Here is a 12,652-nt window from a genome sequence, read left to right as displayed (position 1 = left end):
TGCCCCATACATGCCCTATAGCCATCTAAAGGCTGTATGCTCCTGAAAATAGCCTTATCTTTGCCCTAGGACTGTCCCACAACCCTTCCATGGCTGGTGGGTCCAGCCTGGGCCTTTCTGGCCCTCATGGGGATGGTTTTCACACCATTCCCATGCCCATACTAAGCTCCGGGGTAGCCCTATGGGCTGGCCCCTTGTCCTAAACATAATCTACTCAGTGATCTGGCATCCGGTACCATACCAGATACACAGAACCATTGACATCATTCTAGAGGGAGACTCACAGCGCGGACTAGCACTGTTTCATACGCAGGACAGTGCACACCTGACCTTAGACTCCTGTGCTGGACAATGCACACCTCACCTCGGACATTTGAGATGGATCCCTGGCTGACTCGTCCCGGACTGGGCTCACATGGGACTAGTTCACCGTCCCAGGTCCTGCACCTTTTGTACAGAAATGTCGACGTGGCATCCAAGTGCGGGATGCACGTGACAACGCCAATCATATGTGGAGAGGTTAGGGACCCATACCGATGCTGCATACATCATAGCTAGGGTGACTAAGGTGTCTGTCACGTGCACACCTTAATCCAGTGCCACGTAGACATGATTATTCCTTATAGCCGCCTTAAGGGCAAAGTTAGAGGTCGTATATGGATAGGTGCCCAGGACATGCACCAATGGTTGGGACATATTATGGGCACAATATGAACACATTTTTGATGACTTTTTATGGCCTGAAAAGTGAAAGCCGACCTGATTACGACTTGCTATCACTTTACTATATAAAGGCAGGGCATGGATGCTTCATAATCATTCAAAGACTGATTATTCGAGCATGCAGAGTCACAAACAATTCCAGATTCCATGCGAGTTCCCGAGATATCATAGCCATCAAGGAGGTGACAGTTGGCGAGGTTTCCACAATTGTCTCTGAATCCATCAACGAGAAGGAGAAGATAAGTACGACAGTTGGCGAGGTTTCCACAATTGTCTCTGAATCCATCAACGAGAAGGAGAAGATAAGTACGTCAGTTGTTGAGGTGTTCATATGCCAATAGAGCTTCCAAAGGCAAAGGGGCAACTTCCATTCCCCGCAGTACCCGAGGAGGTAGTGGTGGAGACACCATATAGGAGATCCAATCCCCAGTCGAATCGACAGCATGGAGCAAAGGCGCATCATGTGCACCCCAGCTCCAAGTTTAGCAGGAGAAAATGTCACGTGCACAACTTAATCCAATGCCACGTAGACATAATTATTCCTTACAGCCGACTTAAGGGCAAAGTTAGAGGTCGTATATGGGCAGTTTGGAGCCAATTTGGTGGCCCTATAGGTGCCGAGGACATGCACCAATGGTTGGGACATATTATGGGCACAATACAAACGCAAATCTCTAGCAAGAACCCGTTCACAAACATAATGATACTGAATCTCAATGTGTTTCGTACGAGCATGAAACACAGGGTTCTTCGCGATGGCGGTGCAGCTCTAATTGTCAAACCAAAGAAGAGTAGATCCAATAGGAGGAAAGCCAAGTTCACATGGTGGACAGTTCAACAGAGCTTGTTAAATCCAAAGGCCATCTCAGACTCCATTGTCACTAAATGGAGAGCACCATTTACTAAGCAACGACGACTCATATTACTGAGATACTTGAGTATTAGATGGGCTTCGGCTCATAGCCCATGATGATGATAATCTACTAACACACTTCTACGATCTTCATGATGACAATGAAGAAGATGGCCTTCAAGCTTTGATTATCTCGACCACCCTTCAATCATGATGTTACACAAGGGTTCATGCTTCTTTTATACCTTGGGGAAGCCTTGCTTTTTGGTGTGCCGTGAATCTTCAAAACAAAGTACAAAGCTGATGGCAACTTGGACAAGCACAAGGCGAGGTTGGTTGCCAAGGGCTATGCTCAACGCCTTGGGGTCGACTTCGATGAGACCTTCGCTCCAACGGCTCGGAGGTCTACCATTCGCACCATTCTTGCTCTTAGAGGACATCATAGATGGCCCGTATTTCATATGGACGTCAAGTCGGTTTTCCTGAATAAAGAGCTTACACAAGAAGTGTATGTTGATCAGCCACCGGGATTTGAGATTCCTAGGAGACAAGACCAAGTGTCTCATCTGAAGAAAGCCTTGTATGGTTTGAAGCAGGCTCTGAGGGCTTGGAGCCAACGAATAGATGAGTTCTTTCAGAAGCTTAGCCTGTGTCGCTCTCATGCATATTCGAACCTTTATATCCTCCTTAAGAGGGGGTTAGTTGTTATCATTGTGGTCTATGTTGATGACCTCATTTTTACAGGTTCTTATTCTGTGAGGATCCATTCAATCATGAATGCTTTGGAGAACAAGTTTGAGATGACTGATCTTGGCCTTCTGCATTACGTTCTTGGCTTTGAGATTTGGCAGACCCCTATGGATACTAGTGAGAAGCTCTCTCTTCTTGATGCTTCTCCAGGGATTGATTTAGGACAGCATCGGGTTCTCGTCGGTTGTTTGGTATGGTTGTCCTACTCCCAATTGGGTATTTGTTTAAAGGTCAACTTATTGAGTTCTTTCACATCCAAGCCTCGTCAGCAACATTGGCGGTGTGCTCGCAGGGTGCTTCGGTACTTGAGTGGTGCTTTGGACTTTGGCATCTTTTATGGCCAAGGGTGCACTCTTCTTGGATGGATTGATTTAGATTGGGCTCGAGATCCAAATACTCGGCGTTCAACCACTAGGGTTGTGTTTTCTTACTTGGGTCAGGAGCCATTTCCTGGTGCAATAAAAAGCAGCCTACTGTGGCGCTTTCCTCTATAGAGGCAACTTGTTATGCTACATGTGAGGCGATTTGGCTGCGGAGATTATTGGGAGAACTTGGCTCTCCTCCTAACAGATCTACTCTTCTTTGGTGTGACAATCAAAGTTGCATCGCCATCGCCAAGAACCCTGTGTTTCATGCTCGTACGAAACACATTGAGATCCAGTATCACTATGTTCGTGAACGGTTCTTGCTGGAGATTTGTGTTTGGAGTATTGTCCTTCAGAAGAGAATGCAGCAGATTTGTTCACCAAGCCAGTGACTTGGGCTTCCTTGGCTCCTCATCTTCGGCTTCTTGGAGTTTGTTCTACATCCGGTGTGGAGAGGGGGTGTTAGCATTTCATCCCTGTATGCTGCCCATATTTTGTTCCCTTGTATGGCCCTTGATTGTGGACTGGCCACCCTTATTTATCCCCTATTTTTCCTATTTTTCTTGGTATTTTTGCTAGGTCGGGTGCTGATATTCAATCGGCCAGCTCCTTACCTATAAATAGGTGAGCTGGCCTCTCCCATTCCATATCTTCATTCTTGTGTTGTAAAGTTCATGTGTTGACACACCTTCTCCCTTTTGTATCCTTCACTTATGAGACTATTGGATCTCTTGCTTCGGATTGTATTCACTACAGTACATTCAGCATTTTGGCTTCATATCTCTCTCTTGCACTCAGTTCAGCACATTCTAGTGCTCCCTTCGCTTTCGCACTGTGCACACTATATCACTTGTTATATGATCACACCATTATGATGACGGATCTATTGATCGATCATTAGTAGCCACTTGAATCATGATCTCAATGATGTGTATGATCCTTATAATGGGGTGAAAAACCAAGTTTTGCAACTTATGATTTGCATTAGGAGAGCAAGCAAAATCCAAAAGTGCTTAAAGCCTTTAGTATGGATTGCTCAGGAAATGCAAGATGACTCGAGGAGTCGGGCCTCTTAAGGCCAAGACTTGAGTGCAATCTTCCATGAACAAGTTAATAAACGACATATAACCCTGATGTGTCTAGTTCTTATAAACACAAGTTTAAAAGGTTTATTGGAACCTTATAGAATAAGGTCAACTAAAGAGTGTCAACAAAGCGCTAGCATAGAGAGTTGCGTGTCATATACTTGTGCTATGTGCAAGAGTTTATCAAAGCTAAAAGATGGCAGCAAACACAAAAAATGCAAGCACAAACACAATGTACACCTAACTCCTATATATTTATGCAGAAGAAAAGGTTACAACTGGATGTTTCCCAAGTACAAAATGATACTCAAACTCATCAGATCTCATCCCAAAACACTTCTTAGGAACAAGTACTCAACCCAGCATTTGCTGGGGATCATTTCAACCTTCACTCAGCCTTGCAACCATGCTTTTTTGACTTGTGAGCTTCAAAGCATGAGATATCTGACAAAGAAACCCAAATGTAGCTTAAATATGGGTAGTGGAGTAGGTCGGCCAACTCTACACGACGGGAAAAACCCCTTTTTCCCCCTAATTTGGTTCATATAGGGCTGCCCACCAGTGTCTGAAGGTGGCCAGCCCACAATGTATTGGCTGCACAAGCCGCCCAAAATGCAGCCAAAACTCCAGTTTCCAGTTCATGAGCGAGCTTGACCTGGCTTGTGACCATGCCCGCAACACACTTTTAGCACAACGTCAACTTAGGCTAAGGGTTAGGATTAAACGCTAACCCAAGATTAGGATTAGGGCTTAGAACATCTCCGCTGCTATTCAATAGAGTAGTGCAGCTCTTTTAAGAGTGGGTCCAATGAGGCTTTTTTAGTTGTATGATGTGTACCTATGCTTCTCTCTTATCTCCTTAGCCTTATGCATTCTGGAATGCTTCTGTCAAGAAGGATTCAGGATATGTGCCATCAAAACACGTTATCTATATAGTATAAGAACAAAGTAACTCAGCAAAATAACAACACTAGAATTGTATGTCAAGTGAAGTACGATTTGCTTTGTGATATTTCACAGGCTGTATCTAATCCACATAGCCAGTGGATACTAGTAACGGAGAAAAAGTAAGTCAACACTGAGAAACCGTACCTGCAAACTCTCTCCAAAGGGTGGTCGGGTATCATAACTCCTTCGCCACAACTTCACTTGGTCATCTCCAAATTCCTTCACAGCTGCCTCTTTGCTTAAACCCTACATGCCCTACAGCAAAACACAGTGAGCAAGTAAAAGTTTCTTGTTTCCCATCTTTGTAGTTGTGTGTCCAAAGAAGAAGAGTGCATATCACTGATTTACAGAGGGACTTCTCTCCCAATCAGATTCTAAGAAGAATTTTCAAGAAGTGGCATTACCTGGAGATCACCATAGCAGCGCTCATTGAGAGCGGGGTCCGCATATACAGGAACCATGAGGCAAGAAGCATGCTCCAGGGCTTTGGCTGCTGCATCCCTAAGCCTCAACCTGTTCGCATCCCCGGCCTTGCCTGTGCCATGAAACCCTCCCCGCACCAGGACAGGCACTCGCTTGTACCTGTTCTGTTTCAAAATTATTAAGAAACAAAAGACCAAACACCTCAATCAAAAAACATAGAATGAATGGCAGGTAAAACAAGCATGATATTTTCTTTCAAAACATAGCTAAAGGTAAAATCAGCATAAACCCCAATGAAACACCAGAGAAGAACCTGGGTCATGGCTATGAGGGCAGTTTGCTTTGAGCGAACCAGCCTGCTTGTGAAAATGATGTCGAAATCAATCTCACTCACAGCTTTCCCCGCTGCAAGGGCCTCCATGATTCCCTTTTCTGTGAGTGGAATGTCGACATCCCTGACATGAACCTTACTGAGAACATTCAGACAAGACAGAACAGGCTCTACATACTATGCCAAAAAGACACCTTTTGTCGGATTGCCATACCCTGTGAAGAGCTTGAGATCATTCCACATGCTTTCACCTGCAAATACATGGTATATGGAGCTCAGATTATATTTATCAACAATTCAACAATTAAAGTGGAATGCTTGGATTTCTTAATAACAACCCAGTATGCCTGCCAATGGTGCAGGATAAGAACATCAATTGTGTCATCTCTGGCGTCTGTTAGGAAAACAGAGAAAAAGCATGCCAACTTGCTAGCATTGAATAAAGTTACCAAATGCATTGTGTTTTACAGTGCATACTCCTCTCAAGAAGCAGATGCTCCTGTAACCCAGGTGGAGCGAGACTTCAATATTTTGATTGTAATTGCTGCATTCTACCGAGACTAGAGCTCATGAGACCGCAGAGAATGCCCATGATGTTATCAATGCCTAGAACTTATGAAAATCTGCTCTTGATAAAGGTTGGAATACGCTCATCATACCGCCTACTACAGCTCTCATCACCGCACCGTCTACTACAAGTCCCATCATATTGCTAGCTCGGCCTTTTTTCTTGTCTTTTCGCACCTCCCAGCATTTGCATGCTCAGCCTTCTTTCTTGTCCTACGAGTGGTAGTAGTAGCGCTCCTCAGAGAGAGCATTCCAAGCTTGCAACTTAGACACATCATACTTTGGGACATAACAGAACACCGAGCCCTGAATCTATCCGAACATGCTATCAAGCCACATATAATGCTCGTATGTGATCATTCTACCTTTGGCAGAGACACCATGTGACCTAAGCCACGCATGATTTAATTCACAAAACAAGCATCGATAAAACAACCCTAGATTCAAAGGAGGAGTAGGGGGGAGGGAGGGTAGCTGGGTGTGTGTGGAGGGGGAGAGAGAGGGGGGGTGTCCGCGCGCGCGCGCCTGTACGTACCATGGCGCATGAGCACGAGCTGATTTTGAGGTCTGCCATTTGCCATTCGGAGAGAAGGGGATGATACGGTATTGTTGGTGCTGCTGCAAGCCCGACAGGAAGCAAATGCAGCTGCCGCCATTTTCTTCACAGAGGAGGTGACCACCGAGGTTCAGCCTTTCTCTTGCAGCGGTGTGAGACATGGAAGAAATTTCCTCAAGCTTCAGGTGATACGATCCATGTCGCCTTGTCCCGACCGCGATAAGTCTTACTACCCTATTTATGTATTACATCAGAACTCTCTCCTCCCCAACTTCATTAGTTTGTAGTGTGCCATGTGTTGTGTGTGCGCTTATATTATTATCCCCCCCAACTTCATTAGTTAATAGTGTGTAACATGTCCTATCGTTACACACAACCGCCCAAGTAGTGTGTGTGGAGTTCCATTTGTGAGGCATGTCACACGTGTATTGATATTTGAAGCGTGTCATATATCAATATACTGTATGCTATCTTTAACATGTGTCATGTTATGCATGTAAGTGCCATCTGTTAATATGCTGAGTATGAGAGAGTTGTCACGGTTCCCCTTAAATAACTTCTAAAATTTGAGCATTTTCCTTTCCCTTCTTTAGGTGGGTGCGATAAAGAGACAATCGGAAAAAAAAACTTGGCTCCTAAGGAATGCCACTTGTCTCTCCACATTCTCGGGGGGTGCACCTCAAAAAATGTAAGTCTACCACGTGCGATCATTAGGTGGGGTTTTTTTAATCCAAAATATTGGGTAAATTTACAGAAATACAATTACAAGAGGGGTATTTTAATTGTACTTTGGAAAAAAACCCGTAAGTCTATAAAGAAAAAGGGGTAGTTTTATTAGCTCAAAATTCACAGATAAGGGGTTTTTTAAATACCCCTTGAACGCACGTCTTAGGAGGGGCTTCCATATAGTGCACCCCCCGAGATTTGATTTTATGGCTAGTATCTCTTTAGGCGAACAACAAAGAGCTACGTTTAGACACCTTTGGCTTATTGCTTTTCCATGTTTAGCTACTTAGCATGCTTGGCACACTCAAACTTGATAAGTATCGTAGGGCCTACATCATGCACAACCCCTTTTTTGCATAAAACTTGGGCATGCTCATGGTGTGGAAAGTCTCTCGTGTCCATCCCCTGTCCACACTAAGAAAGTGCTGACATGCCAAGAAGTACAGGGAACATGTGTAAAGGCCCTAGAAAACCTTTTCTCAACTAGCATTTATAGGACGTCATAACCTTTTCTCTTTACACATGCTAGCAAAGTCCCAAATAGTCTTGCCACCACCGAAATGATCCCAACGCTTTTCTTTACTTGAAATCCATGGTTGAAGATCTTTATGCATTTCTAAAATTGTGTTTCTCTTCTTCTAAATTCTCGCCATGATTTATCTTATTTTACTTTTTTCGTATGTCACCTTCATCATGGCAAGACGATCATTTGTGAATATGCTAGCAAAGGAAACACACGAGATCAAAAGCAACATGAAACCCACCAAGAACAATTTTGGGTGGATCTCCCTTTTTGGGTTGAAAAAAGGTCAGGAAACTTTTCATTGATCTTTATGCATGTACGAGGCGACAAATAGACCCACCCAAAATGTAAGCAGCTATACTTTGATCTTTGCATGTACAAAGCAACAAATAGACCAACCCAAAATGTATCCTTAGGTGCTTGAAATAGCTATGCTTTGCACACACCCAAAATGTATCCTCGACTGTGAAACAGCTATGCTTTGCACACACCCACCTCAATGAGCAAAAGAGGGGAAACTTAATCACATCCATGCCCATGTCACTTATACTTAATCACATCCATGCCCATGTCACTTATACTTAATCACATCCATGCCCATGTCACTTATACTTAATCAAAAAATTGGTGGGAAATCTTGCCTTTGTATCAATATCATGGACACCCTTAGCCAAGTTAATTTATCACATGAATGATCGCTAACACTTATGTGAGGCTCCAACTCATTCTTTTAAATATTGCATAATAGTTCACAACAACAAATATTCACTTGTATGATAGAAATTCATAAAAGTATTTCAATGACCTACCATTTCTCAATTTTGAAGCCTCAATTCATCGTTCACATTACCAAGCAGCAATATCCACAAAAGTGACACATAAAGATAGATATCCAAAGATTAATTATCCAACTAAGACTTGGCAAAAGCACTCCCAGAGAAGCTCGATTCACCCAAACACCTCTGAGATCTAGTAGGTCTCCATAGAGATCCTACCTAGGTCTATCTCCATAGCAAATAACATGGCCTTGTTGGTAATGATATTGCCCCTACGATAGTGCATCGAACCAACTAGGATCCAATCTAGTTTCCACATAAACTCAACATGTTACACAAAAGGCATGCCAGATGGTTTGAGAGTAATACAATATTTATGATTTAGCTCATGCACCTGTTGTAGAGCAAACACTCCAAGAGAGAACCCACTTATTTGTGTTAGTTAAGTCTTCCTGAGGTGTCTTAGTGATTTGAAGCCTCACAAGAGAGAACCCACTTATTTGTGTTAGTTAAGTCTTCCTGAGGTGTCTTAGTGATTTGAAGCCTCACAAGAATGATGTATGATCTTGTCAACTCCTTGCATCATAGAGTACCATGTATGATAAACTACACATTGTCTTGCATTGTATGCCATTCTTACATTCTTACTCTTTTGCTACACACCAAGTCATCAAGTTGATGTTTCAATTTAGCATACTCTTGCATTGCACACAAAGTCGTCAAGTTGGTGTTTCAATTTAGCATACTCTTGTACATTGAATCGGTAAGGGGCTTTCACATTTTATCGCATGGTCTAGAGACCCAAGAGGGGGCATTCCATGGAAAGTCTCATTTGCAACTTCTTGAAAAGGTTATTCACACGGAGAGGATTACTATCATCTTCTACAAGGTCTTTCTTCTCTTTCACTAACATTACAAATGTTTGACAACCTTGTGGGAATCCATGAACTAACTTCATGATAGAAATCTTAGCTATAGAAACAATTGGTCTCTCCTTGATCACAGCTACCCTATTCTGTACTTCATGAAGAAATAGTCTCTTGTTCTCATAGTCTGTGGTGATAGCAGTAGTTATGGTCAACAAGTCCATTCCCACGATGGCATCATACTTTCTTAATTGTAAATTTTAAATTTAATCGACGATTTTACATCACTAATTTAAAGTTATGGGACTTGATTACCCTTCTAGTGATTCTTTTTTCCACTCACACCATTTCCACAAGTATGGTAGTCTTTGTATCAATCTTGAAATTCAAGGTCATTATTATTAAGGAGATAAGAACTCTTACAAATGTCACATGAGTTAACTGATAAGATATATTAAATCATATAATATACATTGTATATAAGGGGTATATGTTTCCTTTAGAGTGTGTAACAAGTGGAGGGTCTAAATTATAAGAGGATAAATGTATACATACATTATACCCTCTAAAATAAAAGAAGATGTTATACATTAGGGAGCCTTGAAATGTCTTAAAATGTATAAAAAGGTTTTTTATGTAGGGGCTTAAATGCTAGTGTAGGAGAATCTCTTAAAGAGTGACCGCCCTTGGTGGCTCTATCAAAACCCATATTTTTGTCCCATAATAGCTCCTTAGGCCCTTATTACTGTAGCTTGAATATGCGCTTGCCTATATTCAAAATCCGCATAAACAATTATAGATCAGGCTTTAGGCATAACTTTATCTTTTATGTACTCCACTATAGGTGGTTCATCCATCACAAAAACAATCGTAGCTTGCACCTTCATCTTTAACTCTAACATCTAAAAAGGAGCCTTCCTTGTACAATGAAATGCCATATAGCCTTGATCCTAGAAACACAAGGTTAATCTCCAAGCTTTCTCAATGAATTGTGGATCACTTTGTTGCATCTTCTATTTAAAGCCTCGATTATGGGGCTGGTTTGAGGATTGATTTCTCCTTTGAAATTAGCTAATGTTACCTTGACTCTTTGTCGCTAACCAACACCTTAAAAAAGTTTATTATCGCTTTTCAATATTCCTTTAATTCTTATCTTTATTTAGATTTGAGGATGGGGCCCACTTCTTTTGTTGTGTCTTGTACATATATTCAAGGTTCTCTGCCTTCCCTATTACATCATGAAAGTCAATACCATGTACCAAATGTCTTTTTTTAGTTTCTCCACAAGTTTGTTTGTTGTCAAAGCTTCATCATCCAATTTGGGTGCATACTTTTGAAATTCTAAAAACATGTCCTTGTACTCTTCTACAAGTTTGTTTGTCAAAGCTTCATCATCCAATTTGGATGCATACTTTTGAAACTCTAAAAACTTGTCCATGTACTCTTCTACTATCCACTCCGTCTTCTTTTGCATCCTATAATTTGAAGGAAATCATTACTTATAACATTAGCCTTAAACTCTTTCCAAGTCATTGGTCCTAATCTTGAATTCCTCCTTGTAATTAACCTTTTTCCACCGCTAAAGTTTTGTTACACCTTTGAGCTCCCTAAGTTGGAGGATAGCCACCTTGGCTTTGCCCACTTGATCAAACTCTCTTAACTCACAATAATCATCAAGCTCTTTAATCCAAACGCTTGGTTTATTCTCTAACTTTACCATCACCATCATCAACTTCCTTTAAGCATGCTCGTTTGAAAACTCTCTTAACTCGCAATAATCATCAAGCTCTTTAATCCAAACGCTTGGTTTATTCTCTAACTTTACCATCACCATCATCAACTTCCTTTAAGCATGCTCGTTTGAAAACTTGCCCAAGTGCTAAATCAATTGGGTCACATCCTTTATGCATAGCCCTAGGTATAAATTTTGTGAACTTGTCTCCCTTTTGATGTTATTGTCTAAAATCTTGTTCATCGAATTCTATAAATTAATTCCTTTCTTCTTTATCAAGGAGATTCAAGTTACCTTCCTCTTATCTATGTTGAGGTGTCTCATGGCATCCACGAGCATGTTTCTTTTTGCAATTTTTGTCCTCAATTCCAAGACTCATGTTACAAAAACTAAACCATGTAGCGTGAAGATTTTTTTTAAAGGGCTCCCCTCCTCCTTGATTCTACACCTCCAAATCTACCTTTTCTTGAGTTATAATGCTTGAGGATTGTTTTTAAGGCTCTCTATTGATGGTGGTCATTTCATGGTTTCACAAAACAAGTATGTTGTCAATATTAAAATTTGATTAAGCATGGGCTTAACTTAATTATTATTTAATTAATCTTTATTCATCTCCAAATTTAACAAGAAACTAAGCTATCAAGCTCATAGCAATTCTCACGACTTGCTATTGTGGAATCTAGCTTGATTTCCCTACTAAAAATAAGAAATAGATAAATTGAGAAATAGACTTTACAAAATGCCTAATTTGACTAGCAAATTGCTCTTAATTTTTATAGGAATTGCTCTAATTAACACAAAATTTTTTAATTAGTGGCTAAATAATCTACCTAGGGTTAAACCTTACTCTGATACCAACTTCAGTTCTTAGGATATATGGAGGATCAAACATGTGAATGCTATAAGCATGAATAAGATACCAACTTGAATTCCTAGGATGATCTATGGAGGATCCAAAGGCAGAGATTAGTCTTTCTGTCTACCTTGTGCATGTAAAAGGCTTAAACCTACTAGATGGGGTGGAAGATGATGAAGAAGAAGCAATTCTCAAGGAAAATTGAGATATCATCTCATTGTTTAAGGTTAATGTGGAGCAGGTAGTTTCTCGATTCAACCCAGAAATCATGACCATGCATGTGAGAAAACTTCTGCTGAGAAGATGAGGATTTCCCACAATGAGCTCTAGAGGAGATGAAAGCCTAGATAGAAGCACAACAAAAAACATAGCCATTAAAAAAAAAGCAACATAGTGCAAGAAGACGAGTTAACATACATGAATTTGGGTGATGTGGAAGCATCATGAATAATCAAGGTTAGTGCCATACTAAATGAAGAAATCACGTAGCAACAAAGATATATTTTCATGGAGTTACATAGATCTCAAAGGAATCAATCCTTCCTTTTACCAGCATCAAATCAATCTTAAGG

General features: G+C 41.2%; 1 protein-coding gene across 2 annotated transcripts in view; it reads right to left on the bottom strand.

The window, feature by feature from the left end:
- Positions 1-6,851, bottom strand: part of LOC147628953 (uncharacterized) — a 47,337-nt gene extending 40,486 nt beyond the window's left edge. For both annotated transcript variants that reach the window (XM_086812122.1, XM_086812123.1), the window contains exons 1-5: positions 6,581-6,851; positions 5,693-5,729; positions 5,461-5,602; positions 5,129-5,311; positions 4,869-4,970 (exon numbers count right to left, since the gene is read on the bottom strand). In XM_086812122.1, coding sequence (XP_086668248.1) covers positions 4,869-4,970; positions 5,129-5,311; positions 5,461-5,602; positions 5,693-5,729; positions 6,581-6,701 — 585 coding nt within the window. In that variant the 5' untranslated portion in view covers positions 6,702-6,851. The remainder of the gene's footprint in view (positions 1-4,868; positions 4,971-5,128; positions 5,312-5,460; positions 5,603-5,692; positions 5,730-6,580) is intronic.
- Positions 6,852-12,652: the final 5,801 nt, after the last annotated feature.

Source organism: Cibotium barometz, chromosome 18 (genome assembly GCF_041138505.1).
Source record: "Cibotium barometz isolate CiBa-2024 chromosome 18, ASM4113850v1, whole genome shotgun sequence".
Classification (NCBI taxonomy): domain Eukaryota; kingdom Viridiplantae; phylum Streptophyta; class Polypodiopsida; order Cyatheales; family Cibotiaceae; genus Cibotium; species Cibotium barometz.
The sequence above is the reverse complement of the archived record's forward strand: the minus strand, read 5'-3'. Positions and strand labels throughout refer to the sequence as shown.